This window comes from Dermacentor variabilis, chromosome 6 (genome assembly GCF_050947875.1).
Source record: "Dermacentor variabilis isolate Ectoservices chromosome 6, ASM5094787v1, whole genome shotgun sequence".
Lineage (NCBI taxonomy): Eukaryota > Metazoa > Arthropoda > Arachnida > Ixodida > Ixodidae > Dermacentor > Dermacentor variabilis.
In genome coordinates this window covers 103,570,670-103,597,193 of record NC_134573.1, presented here as the reverse complement: position 1 = coordinate 103,597,193, position 26,524 = coordinate 103,570,670, and the positions used below count along the sequence as shown (strand labels likewise).

At 45.8% G+C, this 26,524-nt stretch overlaps 1 protein-coding gene across 4 annotated transcripts in view; it reads left to right on the top strand.

The window, feature by feature from the left end:
* The window catches only part of LOC142584982 (N-acetylglucosamine-6-sulfatase-like), a 68,417-nt gene that overhangs the window by 22,952 nt on the left and 18,941 nt on the right, over window positions 1-26,524 (top strand). For 3 of the 4 annotated variants that reach the window (XM_075695383.1, XM_075695384.1, XM_075695382.1), the window contains exons 3-6: window positions 3,893-3,952; window positions 13,164-13,367; window positions 17,521-17,586; window positions 18,638-18,736. In XM_075695383.1, coding sequence (XP_075551498.1) covers window positions 3,893-3,952; window positions 13,164-13,367; window positions 17,521-17,586; window positions 18,638-18,736 — 429 coding nt within the window. The remainder of the gene's footprint in view (window positions 1-3,892; window positions 3,953-13,163; window positions 13,368-17,520; window positions 17,587-18,637; window positions 18,737-26,524) is intronic. The other variant, XM_075695385.1, reaches the window with a different exon arrangement.

The following is a 26,524-nucleotide window of genomic DNA, read 5'->3' as shown; positions in this document are numbered from 1 at the left end:
TTGCACCGCGTTCGCTCAAGCGCAGGCTCTCCGGAAAGTCTTGTCTCGCCGGTGTAGCATACCGAGCACTGTGCGTATGGTTCTCAGTGACCAAGCCTCTCACGTTTTCTTCATTATTCTTTCGGCAGCCACCTTAGGTGACCAAAGTAGGCATTGGATTGTGTCCAAAATACTCTCTTCTGCGTTTTTTTTTTCATTGCGGTGCCCCCGCCCCACAAGATAACAAAAAATACATTGTTGCGGCGCAGCGAATTTTTGCATGGTGACAGTTTGTTACTTCTTGTTTTGCGGAAAGTAATCGGCTACGGCACGCTTCAGTTGCCGGGAACTATTATTATATTATTGTGATAGCAATTATATGAATACTCCAGGCACATTCCTGCTGTCGCCATCTCCCTCATGTTTCGTATGAAGTCTAAGGGCGATAACGTCGTGATCGCGCGCCGCATGCAGTGTGTGGGATTGAAAGCGTAGGAGGGGGAATGGAATGGGTGAGACGGCGATGGTGGCTCAGTCTTCTGTGCGCAAAGGAGAAAAGCGGGGAGCAAGCGCGCCGCCTTCCGTCGCGCGCGATGCATCGGGGGGAGTGGATGGAATTGGGGCGGGATCTAGGATTCTGTGAATCTGTGATTGCGCAACATGTTTACTTGCCTTGTTTGACGCATTATATACCGGGACTTTTTGTTAGATATGTAGATTTATTGGAGACTTATACGTATATTTAAATATCTTGTTGAGAGGTTTTGTCTATACCTGCAGTGAACTTTCTTTCCAGTGACACTTTTTTGCCCTTTATCAAGCTGTATCTTCGCATATGTATATTCCATTGTATATTCGCATTTCTAATGAACGAGGGCGAGTTAAATGGAAGGGAGCCTACCCACCCGCGCGATAATTGTTCGGTTCATTATCTGCGAGGCATGCGCGTAGCACACAGGCATCTTTCATTTACACAAGTGACAGGCAGGTGCGAGGGTAAATGGTTTTAATGCTCTCATACAATGGATTGTACATGATTGCGTGACGTAATGGACACTTCAGAAGTTGAGCAGCGGGGTGCCGTGAGGTTTTCGACAGCTGAAGGTGTTTCCCAACAAGAAATTAGTCGCCGCATGGCTGCCGTGTAGGTTGAACATTGCATTTCATTGGTCACTGTGAATCGTTGAAGCAAACGGTTGAAAAAGGACGTGAAAGTTGCAAAGACGATCCAAGACCGCACCATAGCCATTGTGCAATCACCCCCAACACAATTGCAAAGGTTGATGAGCTGATTGGACAAGAACGGAGGAAAAGCATCGATGAACTGGTAGAGCGTGTGAACATCAGTCGCGGTTCCGTTTACACCATAATTCATGAACATCTCGGTTATCGGCTATGGTGTGCACAATGGGTGTCCAGGATTTTGAACCACCGCCAGAAGAAGGTTCTGCGCTGCCTTGACTCATCTGATCCGGTATCAGAACCAGGATGACGACTCCTTGTCTGCAATTGTGATCGGGGACGAACCATGGTGCCACTACTGCGAGCCTGAAACACGGCGGCAAAGCTTACAGTGGAAGCATTCGAATTCGCCACCCCCAAAGAAAGCAAAGGCCGTCATTTCCGCCGGAAAGGTGTTGTTGGCTTTTTTTTTTCGATTGTCAGGGGCCATTACTGATAGAATTTGCTAAAGGCGGAGAGGCTATCAATAGTTTTCGATAGTGTGAAACGCCGTATCGACTGCGTGTCGCAATCAAGAAGAAACGACGTAAAAAAATTGATGAATGGGGTCATCTTGTTCCGCGACCTCGTTATGGTGCTGGGCTGCTGAGCACGAGGACGCGGAATTGAATCCCGCCCACGGTGGCCGAATTTCGATATGGGCGAAATGCGAAAACCCCCGGGTACTTAGATTTAGGTGTACGTTAAAGAACCCCAGGTGGTCGAAATTTCCGGAGTCGTCCGCTACGGCGTGCCTCATAATCAGAACGTGGTTTTGGCACGTAAAACCCCATAATCAAATTTTTAATTGTTCCACGACAATGCCCGTCGCCACGTCGCTGATGTGGTTAATACAAAACTGGCAAAGTTCAAGTGGGAAACGCTGCAACAACCGCCATACAACTGAGACCTGTTGCCTTGCGACTTCCACATTTTGGGACAAATGAAAAAAACAGCTCAAGGGAAATAGATTCGTGTCGGACGTTGACGTGAAAGAGTCAGTTGCACATTTATTGAAGCAGTAGCCTAAGAAGTTTTATGAGACGGGAATCACCCGACTCCTTAGTCAATGGGACAATTCTCTAAATGCTCATGGATACTACTTTTAAGTAAAGTACATCGTTTGTCATATATTCGCATTGGCTCACTTTCATTTGACTCGCCCTCGTATATTTTGCAGAACGGCTTTATATAGGTGCTCTCTGTTGGGACAATAATTTCGGGGCAATTACTCACGATACACGACCGGTGACAGCTGCTCCTGCATAATACATTGGAATAAATGACAGCGTCATTGAGATTTTTCACTGGTCGTTGCATATGTACAAAATGTAAACAAGGTTCTTCATTGACAGTTTCATTAACATATTTGTCCTCAACTTTCCACTGTTTTTTTCGTGGCCTTTACATTTTTCATATGAGTGGCATGCACTGCTTTGCTGGTTTCTAACTGATATAGTTCTAAAGATCGTGTGATATTTTCTTATTAAATAGACAAAAACAAGGAAGCATTGATATCAGTTATTTTGAGCGTAATTTCTGGCATATACGAGTATATCTTTTCATGAAAAAATACATATATTACTTGTTGTGACAGTGCGTAGCGTTCAAGAATTTGTTTGCAGCATCTTTGGCAATGGCAATGCAGTTATTATTCATGCATTTAATCCCTCGACAAATTGTTTAAGAGGAAGCTTTAGCTCGGGCCCTACTCCAACGCGGCCTATTCAAATACATGTAAAACGCAGAAACGCTTTTCTGAGATAACCCCTGAATCGCTTTTAATGAAACTTGTTGAATTTAAGAGAGATAGTTAAATACTAGTATCTGTCGGAAGCGGAATTTTGATTTAGGGCCTGAATTTCGTTTAAAATATTTTGAAAAATTTGAAAGTGCGAGAAGAATAGAAGCACGACGTTTGCAAACTAATAGCGCTTCATCAAAAACAGATATCGCGGTTCTTCAAACGGCATCTATTATAAGAGTCCGAGTGGGAAAATTTGGTTTGTCAATTTGTATCTTACGTGAATTGGTTACGTGGTACAGAAGGGTACTGCAAAAGCCGTATTTCGATAATACTAAATTGTTTGATATTCATTTGTAACATATCAATTTTGTCCGCTGTAGATGTACTATTAGATGCGATTTACAGAATTGTGATATTGTTTTTCATTGTTGAGTTACAGAGTTTTAAACGTAATAGTTTCGTTTTCTGAAAATTCGCTATTTTGCCAATTTTTAATAAAATATTTACAAAATGAATGAATAATTCAAAACCAGAAGTCAGTAGAATTTAAGTTTTTCTTTGAAATGCAACAAACCTCGTCAAATTTGGTTCAGTGGTTGCCGATAAAAACGAATTCACCTTCTACATGTATTTAGATAGGAGAACCCAAGCTAAAGCTTCCTCTTAAGGAGGAGGCCAAGCTGCAACGTTAGCCTGCCCCCCCCCCCACCCCCTGAACGAAATTTCTGGCTACGCCACTGACCACGACCACAGCCACAACCACCACGACAAGGAAGCGCCTGTCGCAGCCATCTTCAATGAGTGTGTTTTGTGGTTCTTGTGTAGCAGGCATCGATAAATCCTGACGCATTGTACATGACCATGCGGTGAAAGTTTCGTGCTTTTCTGCCATGGTTGAGACTTCGAGAACATGGTGAAAGAGCATCTTTTAACCTGTGTTTGCAGAAGCCCCTCGTGAGGACACGAATGCTCATTGGAGACGGTGGAGTTACTTTCGCTAATGCGGTGAGTGACGATTGTCTGCGTGCTCGTGAGCAACTTTTGTACAATTTTGTTCGGTGACGGAACACAGAAGTGTGAGGATACGTGCGCATATACACACACATAAGTGAGACGGCAATGCGCATGCTAGATGCTACAATTGATTTTCTACGCACTCAACTTGAGAACTTTTCTTACTGCACTGGTATCCTCAGCTGGTTGTTTATGAGTGCTCTAGAACAGCCTTAAATGCGGCACATTAAATTGGTCATGGTATATTTTTATTCATTTTAACATTGTACCCTTTTTTTCTCCCTCTCTCTTGTGTATATGCTGACGAGACATTTGCCGTGTCTCGCCCACAAGCGATTTATGTTTCCGCGGGCACGAATACTACTTTGTATTTTCATGTATGTATGTATGTATGTATGTATGTATGTATGTATGTATGTATGTATGTATGTATGTATGTATGTATGTATGTATGTATGTATGTATGTATGTATGTATGTATGTATGTATGTATGTATGTATGTATGTATGTATGTATGTATGTATGTATGTATGTATGTATGTATGTATGTATGTATGTATGTATGTATGTATGTATGTATGTATGTATGTATGTATGTATGTATGTATGTATGTATGTATGTATGTATGTATGTATGTATGTATGTATGTATGTATGTATGTATGTATGTATGTATGTATGAGTGAGTGAGTGAGTGAGTGAACGAGGGGGTGCCGAAAAGCTCCTGGTTTTGCAAGTAAAGAATAAATTCAAGCTTTTGAAAGCACACATTTATTCAAAATATTCCCCCCTCAGACTGATACGCTTGTTACATGGTTGCTTCAGCTTTTCTAATCCATTCCAGAAAAAAAATTCTGTCATAGGTCGTCAAACAAGCTCTCAGCACCATGTTTGACATCAACAATGCCGTCAAATTGGCGACCCTTCAGGTGTTTCTTCGAGTTCGGAAATAGATGGTAGTCAGAAGGCGCCAGGTCGGGTGAATAGGGGGATGGTGGACCGATTGAAAACCCACGGTCTTCAGTTTGGCAGCCACAACTTCGGACGTGCGCGAAGGTGCGTTCTCCTGCAACAAAGAGATGCCTTTGGTCAGCTTTCTCCGGGGTTTCGTCTTTACTGCCTCCTTCAACTGCACCAGGACGCAGGCTTAGTACTCTCCGGTTATAGTAAAGCCGTGAGGCAGGTAGTCCGCCAAAAGGACACCGTATTTGTCCCAGAAAATGGATGCCATGACTTTCTGGCCGATTTCCGGGTGCGGAAAATTTCCGGTCGTACGGACCCACTGTAACGTCATTCCTTTGACTGTTCCTTGGTTTCTAGGTCATAAATGTGGAACCAGGTTTTATCCTCTGTCATTAACATATCCAAAATATCATTTGTATCTTCAAAATGGGCCAAAACAGCTCTGGATGCCTCAACTCGCTTCTCTCTCGGTTCGCTGTTCAAACATTTTGGCACCCATTTCGCTGAAAGCTTGCGCATGTTTAGGATATTGGTAGTAATGAAACCAACACGCTCCCGGGAGATGTCAAGTAACTGGGGTATCTTTTTGGTGGGTATTCGCCCATCCTCAAGAATCAGCTTATGGACAGCATCGCTTGTTGCCGCACCTAATGAGGTTGCGGGGCACCCCCTGCGGGGTTCATCTTCAAATGAGAAACCCACGTTTTTACTGTACTGTAAGAATGACACGTGTCCCTTAATATTTCTGACATCTCAGGGCGAATGTTCTTTGCAGACTTTCCCAGAAGAAACAAGAAGTTCATGACGCCCGTTTACTCCGAAGAAGCAAAACTAGCTTCTTCCTCTGCCATCTCAAGTTATATCTAAAATTAACATAGCTATGAAAATCAGACACATCTCATATTTTCACCATTGCTTCACAAGATAATAAGCTTTTATATTGTGCCAAGTTTATGTTTTAATTGTACATGCAAGTTGGAAAAGCAAGGTACTTTTCAGCACCCCTTCGTATGTATGTATGCATGCCTGCATGCATACATACGTACGAAGGGGTGCGTATGTGTCTATGTGGAGAGCGCGAAAATTATCATTCGGCACCGTCGCCACGTTGAACTCCGAGTGGCTCGGCTTCTTATCACAGCGTGTGCAATGACATTGTCTAAAACATTTAGCCTGCGAGACGTCAGGGTCCCACTAACGTATGAACCTACTCACGGTGATCCCTGATGCTATAACCAGGCTGATGAATCTTCCTACACTCCCTACATCGCCCCCCCCCCCCCTAGATCGGTGTTCGCAGTGCCACATGAGAGCTCTGGAGTGCAGAGGCGATAATAAAACAAAGATGGCGGCGCGCAATGCTTATAGAGCGACGCCACCTTGGGCGCTATAACGTAAAACTATGCCAAAATTTTCTATTCCAATTCTGCTGTCAGCCCTCCACGATTGGTCAAAAACTTTTTTCGACCACCCCCACTTCACCTGTCTGTCACGCGACGTCACGAAAACCGCGATACCTCCCCATCTAATATGATGTGTACACACTGATTATGCACGATTTGACAGAAAAAAGAAAAACAGTTATTTCTGATTCGACGCCTTTTCGCCATTAGCCCCGGGCTATTGGTCAAAAGTTTTCGGGCTGCACCCACTTCACCTGTCTGTCACGCGACGTCACAAAACCACGAAAACTTATCGCGTCAAAGTGACGTGTACGCATTAAATATGCATTAACATGCCGAACAAAAATAAATTTTCTTCTGAATAGCCGCAGGCTGCCCCGTTCCGAAAGGAATAAAAGAAGACTGCCGCCGATCGCTCAGGCGCTGGCTACTCGCACTTGCCGGAGAGCATGGGTGTATTTGCGTATAAGAAAAGTTCTTGCGTGGCCGTGTAACGTTTTCGAGCACTTTCGGCACGTTTACCACCTCATTCTGCCAACTTTTCTTTGCTGGGGGTTCGTTTTAGCGTCATTCTTAAGCTTCCGTTGCATGCCGCCGCGATTTTCGACCAGCCACCGCAAGCTAAGTAAAGAAAAGCCGACCAATCGCAGACGCCGGCACCACTCTCTCCATCCAGTTATCAATTTTCAGTGCACTGGCTCTGCCCCAGTGAATCCCTCTCCACTTGAGCGTTCTCCTCGCCTCTTATCAGCCAATTAGATACGACAAGCCGCTCAGTTTAGGCAATGTTTTTAGTTTTTCACGCAAACAAAAGTGACCTCCTATGAACGAGGAGAGCGTTTCATTAGTGTGTTCAGACAACCCTGCGGGTGACTGCCCGATGCTTGCGTCGGTGGTGACGCAAATTTGACGTCAGGAGATTGGAATAGAAACATATTGGAATAGTTCTACGTTTAGGGCCCCTTGTTTCAGACTCGATGGAGTCGCGATTACAGGAGCCATATTCAAAGCATTTGTCGTCACAAGCCAGTTAACGTATTATTTCGCCTTTAGGATTTAGATGCGGGAGGGAGTAAGTAAACCAGCAAGTAATTTCTTGTTTGGTTTATTAAATGAGACAGGATACATTTACAGGACGACATTGGCGAAATTGGCAGCGGGTGCTAAGAATCCCTGGCTCCGGACAGGTCGCCATTGGAATACGAACCTGGCAACGTTTAACGCTAGAACGTTACCTAGTGAGGCGAGTCTACCAGTGCTATTGGAGGAATTAGAGGGTAGTAAATGGAATATAATAAGGCTCAGTGAGGTTAGGAGGACAAAAGAAGCATATACAGTGCTAAAAAGCGGGCACGTCCTGTGCTACCGGGGCTTAGCGGGGAGACGAGAACTAGGAGTCGGATTCCTGATTAACAAGGATATAGCTGGTGACATACAAGAATTCTATAGCATTAACGAGAGGTTGGCAGGTCTTGTTGTTAAACTTAAAAAGAGGTACAAAATGAAGGTTGTACAGGTCTACGCCCCTACATCCAGTCATGATGACCAGGAAGTCGAAAGCTTCTATGAAGACGTGGAATCGGCGATGGATAGAGTGAAAACAAAATACACTATACTAATGGGCGACTTTAATGCCAAGGTAGGCAAGAAGCAGGCGGGAGACAAGGGAGTGGGGTAATATGGCATAGGCACTAGGAATAGCAGGGGAGAGTTATTAGTAGAGTTTGCGGAACAGAATAATATGCGGATAATGAATACCTTTTTCCGCAAGCGGGATAGCCGAAAATGGACGTGGAGGAGCCCGAACGGCGAGACTACAAATGAAATAGAGTTCATACTCTGCGCTAACCCTGGCATCATACAAGATGTGTACGTCCTCGGCAAGGTGCGCTGTAGTGACGACAGGATGGTAAGAACTCGAATTAGCCAAGACCTGAGGAGGGAACGGAAGAAACTGGTACATAAGAAGCCGATCAATGAGTTAGCGGTAAGAGGGAAAATAGAGGAATTCCAGATCAAGCTACAGAACAGGTATTTGGCTTTAACTCAGGAAGAGGACCTTAGTGTTGAAGCAACGAACGACAATCTTGTGGGCATCATCAAGGAGTGTGCAATGGAAGTTGGTGGTAACTCCGCTAGACAGTACACCAGTAAGCTATCGCAGGAGACGAAAGATCTGATCAAGAAACGCCAATTTATGAAAGCCTCTAACCGTATAGCTAGAATAGAACTGGCAGAACCTTTGAAATTAATCAACAAGCGTAAGACAGCTGACATAAGGAAGTATAATATGGATAGAATTGAACATGCTCTCAGAAACGGAGGAAGCCTAAAAGCAGTAAAGAAGAAACTAGGAATTGGCAAGAATCAGATGTATGGGTTAAGAGACAAAGCCGGCAATATCATTACTAATATGGATGAGATAGTTCAAGTGGCTGAGGAGTTCTATAGAGATTTATACAGTGCCAGTGGCACCCACGACGATAATGGAAGAGAGAATAGTCTAGAGGAATTCGAAATCCCACAGGTAACGCCGGAAGAAGTAAAGAAAGCCTTGAGAGATATGCAAAGGGGGAAGGCAGCTGGGGCGGATCAGGTAACAGCAGATTTGTTGAAGGATTGTGGACAGATTGTTCTAGAGAAACTGGCCACCCTGTATATGCAATGCCTCATGACCTCAAGCGTACGGGAACCTTGGAAGAACACTAACATAATCCTAATCCATAAGAAAGGGGACGCCAAAGACTTGAAAAATTATAGACCGATCAGCTTACTGTCAGTTGCCTACAACCCGCCGTGGTTGCTCAGTGGCTATGGTGTTGGGCTGCTGAGCACGAGGTCGCGGGATCGAATCCCGGCCACGGCGGCCGCATTTCGATGGGGGCGAAATGCGAAAACACCCGTGTGCTTAGATTTAGGTGCACGTTAAAGAACCCCAGGTGGTCAAAATTTCCGGAGTCCTCCACTACGGCGTGCCTCATAATCAGAAAGTGGTTTTGGCACGTAAAACCCCAAATATTAAAAAATTATCAGTTGCCTACAAACTATTTATTAAGGTAACAGCAAATAGAATCAGGAACACCTTAGACTTCTGTCAAGCAAAGGACCAGGCAGGATTCCGTAATGGTTACTCAACAATAGACCATATTCACACTATCAATCAGGTGATAGAGAAATGTGCGGAATATAACCAACCCTTATATATAGCTTTCATTGATTACGAGAAAGCGTTTGATTCTGACGAAACCTCAGCAGTCATGGAGGCATTACGGAACCAGGGTGTAGACGAGCCATATGTAAAATACTGAAAGATATCTATAGCGGCTCCACAGCCACCGTAGTCCACCATAAAGAAAGCAACAAAATTCCAATAAAGAAAGGCGTCAGGCAGGGAGATACGATCTCTCCAACGCTATTCACAGCGTGTTTACAGGGGGTATTCAGAAACCTGGATTGGGAAGAATTGGGGATAAAAGTGAATGGAGAATACCTTATTAACTTGCGATTCGCTGATGATATTGCCTTGTTTAGTAACTCAGGGGACCAATTGCAATGCATGCTCACTGACCTGGAGAGAAAAAGCAGAAGTGTGGGCCTAAAAATTAATCTGCAGAAAACAAAAATAATGTTTAACAGTCTCGGAAGAGAACAGCAACTTACAATAGGTAGCGAGGCACTGGAAGTGGTAAGGGAATACATCTACTTAGGGCAGGTAGTGACGGCGGATCTGGATCATGAGATGGAAATAATCAGAAGAATAAGAATGGGGTGCGTTTGGCAGGCATTCTCAGATCATGAACAGCAGGTTGCCATTATCCCTCAAGAGAAAAGTGTACAATAGCTGTGTCTTACCAGTACTCACGTACGGGGCAGAAACCTGGAGGCTTACGAAAAGGGTTCTGCTCAAATTGAGGACGACTCAACGAGCTATGTAAAGAAGAATGATAGGTGTAACGTTAAGGGATGAGAAAAGAGGAGATTGGGTGAGGGAACAAACGCGAGTTAATGACATCTTAGTTGAAATCAAGAAAAAGACATGGGGGGCATGGGCAGGACATGTAATGAGGAGGGAAGATAACCTATGGTCATTAAGGGTTACGGACTAGATTCCAAGGGAATGGAAGCGTAGCAGGGGGCGGCAGAAAGTTAGGTGGGCGGATGAGATTAAGAAGTTGCAAGCACGACATGGCCACAATTAGTACATGGCCGGGGTTGTTGGAGAAGTATGGGAGAGGCCTTTGCCCTGCAGTGGGCGTAACCAGGCTGATGATGATGATGATGATGACATTTACAGGACTACATTGGCAAATCCTTGCAGGCACTTGAAATGCCCCAGTAATAATTTCCGTACATTCTATATATAAAAAGATCGTTTAATACAGACAGGCAAAGAGGCGTCGTACAACGTTACGCTGGTTTGTGTTTCTCGACTTTTTTCTTGGTAAGTATGAAACTCAAGGAAGCCTTTAGTACTTTGTATCAAGACATAACTGGCGCCCTCCTTGCGTACTGCGCATGTTACGAGCCCGCAGAGAAGATGGAACTTTATTCCAGCGACTTCTGACTATGTTCGACACGAGTTCGTCCTGTAGCTTTCACCGCCCTGCGCGGAGCTGGTGGGATGAAGCAGAGATGATTTGATAGCTTCTAAGTAAAAAAAAATGGAAAGGTGCAATCGCAGAATGGAATTCATAAAACTGAGATGACATGATTTGCTACGTTTCAACTCCATATGACTACAGCTTAAGATTGTTGCGAGCGTCCTGTCATTGCAAAAATATAAAACACGGCGCCCTGACGCCTGTTGTGCTCCATGGAGTTTCTCACTGGCCATACTTACATCAAAACAAGTGTTAGAAAGAGGAAATAAAATAAAAAAGAACTATAATTCACATGTAGCTTCTTATATATTCTTTAGGTGCGTCATACAATCGAGTCAGCTGCGTAGAAAATGGTGCTCGAACTGGTCAGACTTCTACATTGAAATAAAATAGTTCTATGCTTCTCCTGATACTAAAACTCTCTAACAGTCTTCTTATGCACATCAAACGACGACTCTAAAACGCATAAGACATCGTACCTTTCGTCCATTCCAAGTCGGAAGAACTTCTTTCGTGGCATGCTGCATCACTTGGAGTAGCCAAACGAAATGGCTCCTACACTTGCGATTACGCTTGAATTCATCCATGATACACAACGAGGCATGAAATTTCCGATAGTTCTCCAGGCACACACAAAGTCCTCGGTCTCTTCAGTTTCTTCGGTGAACAGCGCGAGGCACATTGTTTATATTTCATTGAAGTACGAATCATGTTGTGAGTGACCATTGATAAATGTTTAATCTGTTTAAAGTTTATTACGGCTTTTGTAGAAATCACTTGTTGAAGCATTCCAGAATGTCATATTGCCGTTTCTCGCAATCTTTCCCACGGTCCTAAAGCAACTATACAAGACGCCAAGTTCAAATGCCGTGAATGTTATTTAGAATATATTGCGAATCTTTCAAGCTCATGGCTTAATCAGAAGCTTCCCAAATGTTTACTTCATCATCGTTTCTTTTCCCCTAATTTTGTGCGTTGCACGAGGCTCTTAGTTGGTTTCCTGAGCGAACTAAAGAAAACAGATTGTTTATATTTGACGAAAACTGTAGGGGAGCGTTATGGGTAACTTGTAGGTAACCTTCAAAGTTCGTGGGTTTCCAGCCTTTTTAATAAATTAGGCATGCAAGTGCTCCATAGCATTATGAGTGTGCTTTACGAGCAGCGCAAAATGTAGCCCGCTGCCATGACGTAACTCTAGATGGCACCAGAACTAAATGTAGATAAAATGAAGGGAACGCTATCGCAAATCTGTGCGCGAAGTTAAATGCGTGCGAATCAAATAGAGCTTTTAAGGAAAATTCTTAAACAAGTGTTCCAAAGTGTCATAGGGCCGTTATCACCTATCTTCCCAATGTCCCGATCGAGAAAACTCTACGTTACGCCAGGTTTATATTTGGCGCAAATGGAAGCCATTATCAGTACAATGTGTGGCAATGTGTAATCACAAGCGTTGCAAGTAATTACTGCACCCTTGTTCTGTCCCTTTTTATGCGTTCTGCAAGATTCGTGTAGTAGTTTTTTCTACTGTCCTGTATAGTTGAACTAAACACGGTGCATTATTTATATTTCTTTAAAATTATGGGCAGGTTATGGGTAATACGTAAGCTAAATTCGAAGCATCTGGACCGACTACGACCTTAGCAGTAAATTACGAATGCAAGCAAGCGATTTGGAGCATTATAAGTGTTAACAACGCACGTTTTATACCATTGCTTTGTGTGAACACCATTAATGCAACCGAAATCAAATTTGAAACAAAAAAACATAGCAGGGGAGGGACTATATCACCAATGTTCTGGCGAAGTACGATGGATGAATCACTGCCTTTGTAAAAAATCCCCTGACAAGTTCTTGAAAGCGTTATATGCAGGCAAGCTTCCAAACTGGCCAATCATTTGCGGGCGATGCTTTAAAGTATGTCGTTTATGCAATTATAGGCCATCGAAATTCTCATCGCAACTGCTCGAAAGAAACAGCTTCACTGGAAATTGCGCTGCGCTTCTGCCAACTCTCAAAAGTATGTCATCTTTTTTTTTTTTTTTGAACGACGCGAAAACAGACGCCACGCGTAGAACACGACACACCAAGTAACCCACACCAGCTTCCACGCCCAGCAACAAATCTGTGAGAAGTCGACATTGTCGCCAAAATACGGTCACGTCTTGGGTAGAACGTCGGTATATCTTCCGCGACAACGGTGTAAACGACAGTGCGTTGTTAATTGTTCGGTGCAGTACGTGACGACGCCATTGTGCTGCCCAAGCCGTTCAAGCATCCTGACGGGCCTGTACGCCCACAACACTGGCGTCTCCAACAACTCGCTGTCCGGGGGTTGCAGCTCGCTGGGCTGGCAGCGAGGGCCTGAGCGGAGCGCGTTCGCCGTGGACCTCCAGCGGTCGGGTTACGAGACCTTCTACGCCGGGAAATACCTCAACCAGGTAAAGCTGGGCCGAATAACGTGAAAGTTCGGCCAGGGTAGAGGGTTCGGGATCGCTTTTAGAGTGCTTTATAGCTGGCATCACTACAACGATCTTGTGAAACAAAAACGACGCGGGATTACGCGAACAAAGAACTTCAGTAGCCGTGTACCGGCTTTGTAAACGCTGCAGCGATGTGATAATCGTCGCGGTGAAAATTCATAGTTTGATCAAGAAAGTTTGCTGTCGGTCTTGATCAGTACAGGGCCAGTCAGAACGAAAACAAAGCAAACTGTCTCTCTCTGTCTTCCATTCTTGTCCCACAATAGTTTGTGTGGCTTTCGCTCGAAAGCTTAGATTTCTTTTCTCCTTTCTTTAACGCCCTTTGAAGCTGTGGACACGACCGCTCGAATCTGCCGTTACCGTAACCCTAAACCTAAAAGAAACCTAAAAAGAACTAGAGATAGAGAGAAACAACGAACACCTTCCTAACTATGAATTTTTCTTACTAAGAAAAGAGAGCAAGAGCGAGAGAGAGAGAGAGAGCAAAACGCAGACTTATGCGACATCGCAGCATCACAGCCCAATTTCCCGCGAAGCTTTCATTCGAGCAGTTGCATATTAACAATTGCAATTTTCTGTAATTAAACCGCACACTTTAAAACGTTACCTGCATATTACTCGCCCGTCTGAAATGCTTTCGGAAAGATAATATACGGTGTTTTTTAGCAAATGTCATATTTCACCGACGCACATTTCACTTAGCATGCGTATCAGCCATATTGTTCTCCGAATTATCACCAAATTTTAGCTCACTGGCCGTTACAGTTCTTTTGAGTACATGTGAATTGCGCGCTGTTCTTATAAACAAGAAAGGAAGAAAGGGGGTTAACCGAGAGGCCCGATTTGATTAGTCATATCATAAGAAGCTAACAAACACTGACACCAAGGACAACATAAGAGGATAAATTACTTGTGCTTAATAAATGACATAAAGAAACTATAAATTAATGGAAATGAAAGTGTATGAAAACGCAACTTGCCAAAGGTGGGGAACGATCCCACATCCTTCGCATTTCGCTGTTCTTATAACGCACTTATAGTGCTTTGGAGCACTTGCGTTAGTAACTTAGTGCAAAGGCTATAATTAAACGACACGCTTTGAACTTTGTTGACACATCCATAGCTTGCCCACCCAGTTCTACGAAATAGAAATAAGTTGATTTGTTTAGTTCACTAATGATGGCATGGGCGCTTGGTATAACGCAGGAATTGAATGGATAATTTAGAGTTCAGTAATTATTTGCAAAGCTTCTAATTACTAAAAGAAACGTTACAGTATTAACATGCATTACACATAACATGATTTTAAAGAAAACATGAATTCGCTAGGTCATACAGTTCTCTCGAGAAATTAGGAATAACGCTTTCGAGCACTTGATCAAGGGATTTTTGACAAGAGCTGTATTTTATTCACACTCACTAAACCTATATGCGCATTGGCGATATTTCTTTCACCATTTTTGTTAAATTTAATGATGGCGATAATAATAGTTCTCCCAAGACAGCGCGCTACATTCATCTGTGCCGTTCGCAATACAAGCCTATAGCACTATACGAAGCTCTTGCATACGTAATTTATTGTAAAGGCCTCAACTGACCGACCCGCTTTGAACTTTACCTACAAATGACTCATAACCTGCCCCTTATTTTCAACAAATTCAACCAAAATTTCAACGAAGAGATCTGGGAGACTCTCTACGTGCCTTGTGGGCCGCATGAAAATAGGCAGAAAACGAAGGTTCAGTAATTGTTTGCAGAGCTCATAATTAAACCATAAATGTCAAAGCTTCGCTACACATTAAACTTACAGCCCGTTCATTTCCACCATATATAAACTCGATGTGATGTAGAGTTTTTCGATACACTGGAAAACATAGCTGATGACTGCCGTATAATATTTTCAAGCAGCTTATATTAACTGACGTGCTTGAAACATTGCACACGCATCACGCATGAGATGCCCCCTATTCCTTCAAGATTTAAATTTTGTCACAAGTTGAGTTTCTTTCGGTACATTGCGCAAACTTCCAGTGAGGACCTTAAAAGCCAATTGTAAAGCTCTGGAACGCTTGCATATTCTACAAAGATAATAATTGTGCTACACATATCAAACTTTTGCCGTATGTCCCCATAACATAGCCTCCGTTTTCTACGAATACAGAATTTCTCTCACCTATCTTCTCGCAGGGTGGTAGGGAAACGTTTTAAGCATTTCGCTTAACGCCTTCAAACAGAAAAACAAACACGAGAGTTTGATCTTAATTTAGCACCTAGTTAACTCACACACTACCAAATTTTCCTTCGCGTTACTCTTAACCTGCCCAACAGTCGCTCTAAATATGAACTCGGTAAATCATGCAGTTTTTTCAGGGCGTATAACGCATAAAACACGCGTAAAACGTGTCCGAGCGTTTCAATAGTACACTAACAGCGTTGCTGTAGAAGACAATGTAACACAACGGAACTAACCTATCGAAAATCTGAAATTAATTAATTAATTAAATAATTAATTAATTAATTAATGCCTAGTATAGCCCAAGATGTACTACACGGGCCTAAGATAATCGGAAAGTGCTAATCCACAGTACTTGCGCCCCCTGTTCAAGACCTGACATAGGCGATGGCCCAAGTATACAGTACGACGGTAGAAAGGGTTGTTGGTCAGTGCACTCCGTACGTTGCGCGCAGCTTCTTTCTTGGCTCTGCGTAAAGCGAGCAGTCGAACAAATAACCGAGAAACGAGTTTTCTCTACATACCATGGCCAGAAGAATGAAACTGTGCTGAATCAAGGCGAGACACCCCGGCTCCTTTCGCGAATCCTATAGTCATAAGGAATAGAAACGAAACGAACCTAAATGATGAGGGCGACCGGCGTCATTAGAGTAGGCTGCGTGAAAGTTTTGCTTCCTCCTATGTTGCGCGCAGAGGACATACGCGCATCTGAGGAGCCCAGTACATAGAGCTTCCCAGCTATTCCTCCTAAAGAAAACGTTAGCTTGGAAGCTCATATTTAAATACGTAGGAAACGAGAAATGAGCGTTCTCGGCAACCACTGCGCCGATTTCGATGAGGTCGTTAGTGCTGCGCGTGCTACTGTGCTGTGCGGCGATACTATTAGGTGACAGTGACCAACTGTGTTTAAATCTGTTCCCTTTCTTTCTCTCTCTCTCTCTATATATACTTTCCTGTCACTTTAACCTCCCCTCCCCTCTTTCCCCAGCGTAGGGTAGCGAAGCGGATCTTCCCGTCTGGCTAACTTCCCTACCTTCCCCCTTTCTTCTTTATCTCTCTCCATCTCTCTCATTAATGACGATTGTTGTTTTGCAAGAAAAAATAAACATCTAGCGACTGCAGGATGCAAATTTTTACATTACGCCGTTAATTTTTAGCAAAACGTTGCTAAAATCGCCAAATTACAAAAAACATGTATCAACTTTGCAATTCTATAACTTAGCAATATAGAGATATCGCGATTCTGTAATCTGCACCTAATAACACATCGAAAGATTACAATATTGATGTATTACACGCCGAGCTATAGAATGCGCAACTAATGTGTGTGTGACACTTGCGAAAACGCCTATAACCGTTGTAACAATTTCACGTAAACCATATATTCATATACAAAATTTATCCGCTTTATAAGTTCTAACAGATGCAGTAAGGCCGAATTGCGATACTTGTTTTTGGTTCGGAATTACGGATGTGTAAACTCCGTGCCTCAATTTTTTCCGAAACTCGCCAATTTTCGGGAATTTTCGTAAAGCATCTGAGGCCCTGCATCTAAATTATGCACCTAGATTAATCCCAATTCAACTTTCCCTCTCTCAAATGCAACAAATTTCATTCAAATCGGTCCTTCGGTTTTCTCGTAAAAGCATTTCTGCGTTTTACACGCACTCGAATACGGAAATCACGGAGTCTACCGCCAGCTAAAAGGCTTCCTCTCAAGAGCAAAAAAAAAACAAATCTTCGTGAATTTGGCCTCTGATTAGTGTCCGTGCGTTTGCTTTGTGTTCTCGTGCTTTTCGATAAACTCCTGCATGAACTCAGCACATATAGCAGGAGGAGGTGACCGACTGAGCCGATTCCTCTGTCTTCGCCCTATAGTACGGCCACAGGCGAGCTGGCGGCGCGCACCACGTTCCTCCGGGGTGGACCAACTGGAACGGCCTGGCAAGTATACCCACGTGAATTGGCTGCTCCTAGTTCCACCCCATTTACGCTACCTTGAGAATTTTCGGGAGTAACTTATCTTACGTGCCTTTCATAAGCAAAACATAACGCATGCGTCAGGTAACAAGAGCTGATTTTCCTGAGGCTAGCAGAGGAGGAAAGGATAAAGACGTATTTTTTACTTCGCGTAATTATCAGCTGCGGAAATCAGTAAATGTGTGCTAATTGCCAATAGGCAAGTTACTCGCTATACGGCCTAACTTCTTTGAGTTTGTAACAAGCGTATTAATCGCGCGAATTCATTTTGTTGATTCATAAATGAAAGAAAAAAATTCACAACTGAACTGTATTGTCTAAAGCAATATATTATATCGGCAACAATGTCTTGATATAAAGCAAGGACAAGTATGTCGGATAAAAATTATTAAGGATAGCCTTTGCCGCGGGAAAATGTGTCGTTTTGGTAATTAACATTTTTATTCGTCGTTAGGCAAAGCGCATATTAAATATTTCTGTGCAGGGGATAATCTTTATACATGCTCGCGCTCCTTTTCCCTCGACGGCTGGCGTTCGCGTGTTGATTGCCTATAGACAGCGGAAGTCGATACAAAGAGAGGAGCGGTCCACTCTCCACCAACTTCTCACGTAGAGTAGTTCTCAATCGTATTAAAAGTATAGCCCGTCACACCAAAGCACTGGCCGTTACTCCACGCGAAGCTGCAACTGTCCCCGAGAACGACCGATCGACATTACGTCTCCAAAGAGAATGTTGCTGGTAGATAGGGAATGCGTGAAAAACAAAGATAAGGATGGTTGCAGGGTTATCTCTAAAGTTCAGGGAGGAAAACTGGTACCTCTATTAACCATGTCCAGAGCACCTTTACTCCTTACTTATATTTACAAAACTTCGTACATTATCCGGCTCATGGAATCAGCCAGCATGACGGAAATTTATCCGCGCAGGAGTTTGTGTTGTTTTAGTCTTTTCTTTTCCCGAGCGTGGGTTTCGGGTTTGTATCATGTCCTGAACACCACGGTCGCTGCCTCGCAGGTGGGAAACTCGGTCTACTACAACTACACGCTGTCCGTTAATGGCACTGCGGAAAAACATGGCGACAGCCCGAACAAGGACTACCTCACCGACGTGCTGGTGAGCCGGCATTGATTCCATAGGTGAAGCCACCACCAATACATGCATTAGCCTGATTAGGCAAGTGAAAATTCCATCAACTGTCCCATCGCTCGTCGCACCACAAGGCTGTGAAGGCACTTTTGCGTTTTTTTTTTTTTTTTGAGGGCGACAGCTTTATGAACACCTGACTAAGTGGTACTCTCCGCGCGCATGCGCGAACTCACCGCGCATCTCTCTCTCTCTCTCTCTCTCTTTTTTTATTGCCTTTTTTCCTTCTCCCAGAGTAGGACGGTCAACCAGACGCGTTTATGGTTATCATCCCTGCCTTCTTCCTTTCGTTCCTCCTTCTCCTCCTCGCCAAACTTCCTCGGCTGCTTACTATGCGCCACTGTGGCTTTAAGCTTCTTGGCCTGTCTTCTGTTTGCAACGTTTTTGGCGTCTGAGCAGAGTAGCTGGCGTCTATGACAGGTGTCAGCTGCATAAATTTATTTAAAATGAGAAGAAGAAAAAAAGTATTCCCATCGTGCGAGCGATAAAGCCGATAGAGCATACGCATCGCCTCTGCCGGTCAAACCGTGAAAGAGCAATGCACGGTCATGTGGGGAGCTCAAACACAGAAAAACTTGTGCCTGTTTTTGTACATGAGAACCATCTTCGAAATGGTTCTCATGTCAAAATGCCGACTAGCCCAATATACATCTCTTTTAAATGGTTTTGAACGCACGATTTCGGGGAAATGAAGTGTACGTCGACGCCCTTGACTCAGTGTACCTTTTTATATTATTAACTAGAGGAATAACGCCAGCTGCTGAGATACTGATAAAAGAGAATAAAAAGTATATAGACAGAATAAATCGCATAGCCAGTAAGTGAGTGATCTGAAAAAATAACTGAACAGGTATACCAAGCAGAGGAATTTCGTCGGAGACGGCAAAGAATACGATACTAGGAAAAATCGCTTGCATTTGGCATATACGGGTGCCCCAAGACTGGAAAAATTGGAAAGCATTGCGAGAGTCACATTTGTCCTCCATTGGAATTTACTTATTATTACGATCGCTGCCTGATGATAATTGTCTGTTGTAAATTCGAGACAATATAAACAATACACGGCAGCATCCTCATTGTGGTGAGCTTGCTTTGTAGTTCAGGCGGTGACGCCTCGAGTTATGCACATTGTTTGGATCGGACTGCTGGTACGATCTGTTGGGAACTCGGCGCTGACGCCCGTGGTTGTACCTGGGTCGCAAGCCCCAAGGGTAGCGTTGGCCTGGCGGCCTGGGGTACAACTGGAAGCATCCGAAGGTCCCGGCAAAGCATGAGTCGACTGGTAACAACGAAACAACTTGTTTATTTTAACATCGCAAAGAGTTGGCGGTCAGGTTTGACCGTAGTAGAGAGACGGGAGAGCACTTCACTCAACAGAAGAAATCGGAGCCCTCCTTTTGGCGTCCGGGGGCAGCTGTTTTTATACTCTCGCAGTTGAGGGCAAGAAGGAACCCCTCAAAAGACGAGCACGTGAATGTACAATGGGCTAATGGTGACGCACACTGTCGTAGCGATGCCGTAGCACCATGTCGAGCACGATCTCGTAGCACCCTGTCGTGGCGCTGCCGGTCGGACACAATGACTGTAATGAGAGGATGGTCCCTGCTTTGGCATCGCCTGTTTCGGGCACAATGACTGGAACGAGATCCCTGCTTTGGCATCGCCTGTTTCGGGCACAATGACTGGAATGAGATCCCTGCTCTGGCATCGCCTGTTTCGGGCACAATGACTGGAATGCGAGGATGATCCCTAGGCGGTCGCATCGCCGCAGTCGCGCCTGGAAACACCTGGCGATGAGTGTTGCGGCGACGACGATCGGGCCAAAATGTCTGCCGCCCCGCCGCAGTCGCGCCGGCAAAACCACGTGTCGCAGGCGAAACGCAACAGACCGCCCCGCCGGGGGAAGGAGATCCCGATGGACAGGGGACTGCATCCGCTGGCCGGAGGGATGTCGCTCGATGATGCTCATAACCGAAGTCGGGCGTCCCTCGACGTTTCTTGAGCGCAGCGCACAGAGAAGGCCTCGTTCTCTCGTTCAGGTTCGCACGGGACACTGCAAAGTGACTTCAGGAGAGTTCACATTTTTGTTCTCGTTCCCGGCAAGCGTTAGAACTACGCTGAAACTCAACCGCTCAGTCCGCAAGCACGGCACAACCCTCACTAAGCCCTGCCAGGCTCTTTCCCCTTTTTATACCACTGCCTAGTTCCTTACAGTAGTCTAGCATCACTCAGAACGCGTCCACAAATTGAAAAATTGCACTAGAAAGCATATCATCACTTTGAAACACTAAACAAAAGCAATATGTTAAAAAAAATCCTGCCTCAGGAAGAAAAACATCAGTAACAAACAATTTTGAGGCTGATTCCTACGTTAGGGGCTTCGACTTAAGCCATCGGCGTTACCGTTGAGACTCCCCTTTTTGTAACGCACCTCAAAGGAATATTGTTGTAAAGCGAGGCTCCAGCGCAGGAGGCGGCCATTTTTGGGAGAGATGGTCTGCAGCCATTGGAGAGGGCAGTGATCCGTCTCAATGATAAACCTTGAGCCGGCTAGATAGCATGACAATTTCTGAACGGCCCACACGAGACATGCACACTCTTTCTCGGTGGCGCTATACGCCTGCTCACGACTGGTCAGCTTACGACTAGCATACAGGACGGGGTGTTCTACTTCTCCATTTTCCCGTTGGCACAGTACAACGCCCATGCCTCGCTCACTAGCATCGCACTGAACAACGAACCCTTTTGTATAGTCTGGCGATCGTAGCACAGGCTGGTTTGTTAGGGCACTCTTTAGGGCGCTAAAAGCTCTTTCCTTTGTCTCGTCCCAGACGACTGTTTGAGGCTCTGTCTTTCTTAGAGCATCCGTCAGGGGAGCCGCGATATCAGAGTACCTAGGGATGTACCTCTGATAGTAGCCGGCGACACCCAAGAACGACCGAATATCGGTCTTGGTGCGCGGTTGCGGAAAGTCTCGCACAGCGGCCACTTTTATTTCAGAGGGGCGGCGACGACCCTGACCAATCACGTGACCGAGGTAGACAACCTCGGCCTGTGCTAACTGGCACTTAGGAGCCTTGACTGTCAAGCCCGCTTCGCGCAGGCGGGTTAGCACTGCCCGCAAGTGTGCCATATGCTCAGACCAGGATGCGGAGAATATCGCTACGTCGTCTAGATACGGTAAAGCGAATTCTTGCTGTCCCCGCAACACTTTATCCATGAGACTTGAAAAACAGTATGGCGCGTTCTTCAAACCAAAACTCAACACTTTAGGACGGAATGTTCCCATTGGTGAAATGAACGCCGCATACCTACTAGCCTCTCCTGTAAGTGGAACCTGCCAATAACCCCTGACAAGATCTAGGGTGGAAATAAACTGAGCGCTACTAACTTTCTCAAGGCGCTCCTCGATGTTAGGGATCGGATAAATTTGATCCTTAGTGATGGAATTAAGCCTGCGGTAGTCGACGCAAGGACGAGGTTCCTTGCCCGGTACCTCAACTAAAATCAAAGGGGAGGTATAATCACTCTCACCTGCCTCAATAACACCGAGCTGTAGCATTTTCTTTACCTCAGCCTCCATAATATCGCTCTGGCGGGGTGACACCCGATACGCCTTGGATCGTACTGGCTCTGTGGAGGTAAGTTCTATATCATGAGTAAGTACAGAAGTCCTACCAGGCCTCTCAGAGAACAGACCTTGAAACTCTTGTAATAGCTGGTGTAGTTCGGTTTTCTGCTCGGGCGACAGCGGTGCTTTACTGATAAGGTCACTAATGACTTGACCGGTGTCTTCCCTGTTCGTCACTGAGCCTAGTCCTGGAAGCTCGACCGGAAGCTCTTCAGGAACGTTTACCATCATGCACACCACTGCTTCCCTTTGTCTATAAGGTTTGAGCAGATTACAGTGGTAAACTTGCTGTGCTTTCCGCTTTCCTGGCAGACTTACCACGTAGTTAACGTCCGACAGTTTCTGAACAATTCGTGCTGGGCCCTCCCACTGCACGTCTAGTTTGTTGTTTAGCGATGTGCGCAATATCATGACCTCATCGCCAACCTCAAAACGACAGGCCCTGGCTGTCCGATCATAATAAACCTTGGCCCTCTGCTGGGCCTTTGTCATTGCTTCACCTGACAACTCCTGTGCCCTTCTTAAGCGTTCGAGGAGCTTAAGCACGTACTCCACCACGACTGGGTCGTCGCCCCTACCTTCCCACGATTCTCGAAGCATGCGAAGCGGAGATCGAAGCGAGCGACCGTACACCAGTTCAGCTGGCGAAAACCCCGTAGCCGCATGCGGCGCGGTTCTTAACGCAAACATCACCCCAGGCAGACACAGCTCCCAGTCAGTTTGATGTTCAAAACACAAGGCTCTCAACACGCGCTTCATGACGGAGTGGAGCTTCTCAACGGAATTCGACTGTGGGTGGTACACTGAGCTGTGTAACAGCTTTACCCCACACCTTTCGAGAAAAGTTGTCGTCAAAGCGCTAGTAAACACTGTGCCCTGATCTGATTGAATTTCTGCAGGAAAACCAACTCGCGCAAATATGGACAGTAGTGCATTGACTATCTCAACTGAGCTGAGTTCTTTAAGCGGCACTGCTTCAGGGAACTTTGTCGCTGGGCAGATCACAGTCAAAATGTGTCTGTACCCCGTGGCTGTTACCGGCAGAGGTCCCACTGTATCAATAACGAGCCGTCTAAAAGGCTCCGTAATGATAGGTACCAATTTCAACGGCGCCCTTGATTTGTCCCCTGGTTTGCCCACCCGCTGACAAGTGTCACATGTCCTCACGAAATGGTCTGCGTCCCGAAAACACCCTGGCCAATAGTACTCTTGCAAGAGACGGTCCTTAGTTTTCTTAACTCCTAGGTGTCCGGACCACGAACCCCCGTGTGACAAGCGCAACAGATCCTGACGATAGCATTGAGGCACGACCAGCTGATCGAACTCCACTCCTCTTCGGTCTAGATACTTCCGGTACAGGACTCCACCTCTTTCCACAAAACGCGCAGTTTTCCTGGCGATACCTTCTTTGACATTGCAGCGCACGTTTTCCAGGCTGCCATCCTTTTTTTGCTCGGCTATCAAAGCCGACCGGCTGACTTTTAGCAACCTATCAAGTCCGTCTGACGTAGGCGCGATGAGCAAATCAGTAGATAGCTCTTCTAACTTTCCCGAATCGGGATTTTCCTCTCCAGTATCTGGCGCCTTCAACGCTACAGACTCAATTTTATTCAGTTCGGGCGTGCTCTGAATATCAGCTTGCTGCGCCTCTGACCCTTTTTCGTTGTTTGATAACGTCGGCCCCGCAACTACCGCCTTTGCAGCGAGCTCCCGAACCTTCGATCTGGTTAAGGCCTGAACACTAGCTTCACCAAACAAAAGCCCCTTCTCGCGCAGGAGGTGATCGGACCTGTTTGAAAATAGGTACGGGTACTGGGGTGGCAGCATAGATGACACTGCCGCCTCTGTCTCAAGCGCTCCGAAAGGTCCTTCAATAAGCACCTTTGCTACTGGCAGACACACGCTATGAGCTTCCACGGCTTGCTTGATCCACGCGCACTCGCCCGTGAACATATGGGGTTCTACGTAAGACGGGTGAACTACATCCATCGTAGCTGCGGAATCGCGAAGCACTCGGCACTCTTTCCCGTTCACGAGGAGGTCTCGCATGTAAGGCTCGAGAAGCTTCATGTTCTCGTCAGTGCTGCCTATTGAAAAAAACACAACTTTTGGTGTTGTTTCCGGACACTGCGCTGAAAAGTGACCCGGCTTCTGGCACGTATAACAAACGCGCGCTTGCCTCATCTCGAACCGCTTTCTGCGTTCGGCTTCGGCTGCCGCCGTCTCCTTAGGTTCGGTCGCACTGCTTCCACTCGCATCCGCACTACGCGTGTTCCCCTTTGCTCTCATGGGTGTGAACTTCGGCCTCTCAAACTTCGAGCCAAATTCACCCTTTTGACCGTCCTTAGCTCCGCGAGCTCGACGCGTCACAAACTCCTCGGCTAGCTCAGCGGCTCTAGCCACCGTACTCACGTCTGGCCTATCCAAGACCCAGTATCGCACGTTCTCCGGTAACCGACTATAAAACTGTTCTAGCCCGAAACACTGCAGAACTTTATCGTGGTCACCAAACGCTTTCTCTTCTTTGAGCCACTCCTGCATGTTCGACATAAGCCTATACGCAAACTCTGTATATGACTCACTTCTGCCTTTCTCATTTTCCCGAAACTTCCGACGGAACGCCTCCGCAGACAGCCGGTACTTTTTTAGAAGACTCGATTTCACTGTGTCGAAATCCTCTGCCTCCTCTCTATCCAAGCGAGCGACTACGTCGGCCGCCTCGCCGGGTAACAAAGTGAGCAAGCGCTGTGGCCACGTTTCCCGAGAGAACCCCTGCTTCTCGCACGTTCGCTCAAAGTTAACCAGGAACAAACCAATGTCCTCTCCAAGCTTAAACGGCCGCATCAGGTCAGTCATTTTGAACAATACGCGTTCTCCTGCACCGTGTGCCTGACTTCCATTACGAGCGCGTTCCATCTCTACCTCAAGACGCTTCATTTCCAAAGCGTGTTGACGGTCACGCTCTTGTTGCTCTCGCTCTTTCTGTTCTTTACGTTCACGCTCTTCTTTTTCTTTCTGTTCTTTAAGTTCGCGCTCTTCTTTTTCTTTTTGCTCTTTAAGTTCGCGCTCCTGTCTTTTTGCAGTCTCCCTCTCTTCAATGGTCTCAAGGCATTCCGACAGCTCGTCATCCTCAGCCTCTAACTCAAGAATAGCCTTTATCAGTTCTGGTTTTCTGAGTTTGTCCGAGACATCCAGACCCAACTCTCTTGCAAGCTCCAACAATTTCGGTTTGCGCAACGACTTCAAATCCATGGCTGCTCTGAATGCTGCTTTCTCTACTGCTTACTATTGTCTTGCCGCAAACTAACCCGGCAGCAACGACAACCACAATTACCAGCTCTGTTTCTGACACTAACAAAAAGCCTGGCAAAGCTCAGAAGAAGAAAGTCCCGCACTCACCAAACCTCGCAGGCAGGAATTCCGCGCAGTCGTTCCGCTGCAGGCAACCAGTCGTCACACAGGGCTCGTTGCACTGCTCCCGGATCGTCGTTGAGCTGCTCAGCATACAGTCAACTGCATCTCTTCGCTGCTGGCCTCCGTTGTCGCGATCTCACCGCTGGCAGACAGTTGTTTGAAGTCGTAGGTAATCTCACCGCTGCCAACCAGATGTTTGGATCGGACTGCTGGTACGATCTGTTGGGAACTCGGCGCTGACGCCCGTGGTTGTACCTGGGTCGCAAGCCCCAAGGGTAGCGTTGGCCTGGCGGCCTGGGGTACAACTGGAAGCATCCGAAGGTCCCGGCAAAGCATGAGTCGACTGGTAACAACGAAACAACTTGTTTATTTTAACATCGCAAAGAGTTGGCGGTCAGGTTTGACCGTAGTAGAGAGACGGGAGAGCACTTCACTCAACAGAAGAAATCGGAGCCCTCCTTTTGGCGTCCGGGGGCAGCTGTTTTTATACTCTCGCAGTTGAGGGCAAGAAGGAACCCCTCAAAAGACGAGCACGTGAATGTACAATGGGCTAATGGTGACGCACACTGTCGTAGCGATGCCGTAGCACCATGTCGAGCACGATCTCGTAGCACCCTGTCGTGGCGCTGCCGGTCGGACACAATGACTGTAATGAGAGGATGGTCCCTGCTTTGGCATCGCCTGTTTCGGGCACAATGACTGGAACGAGATCC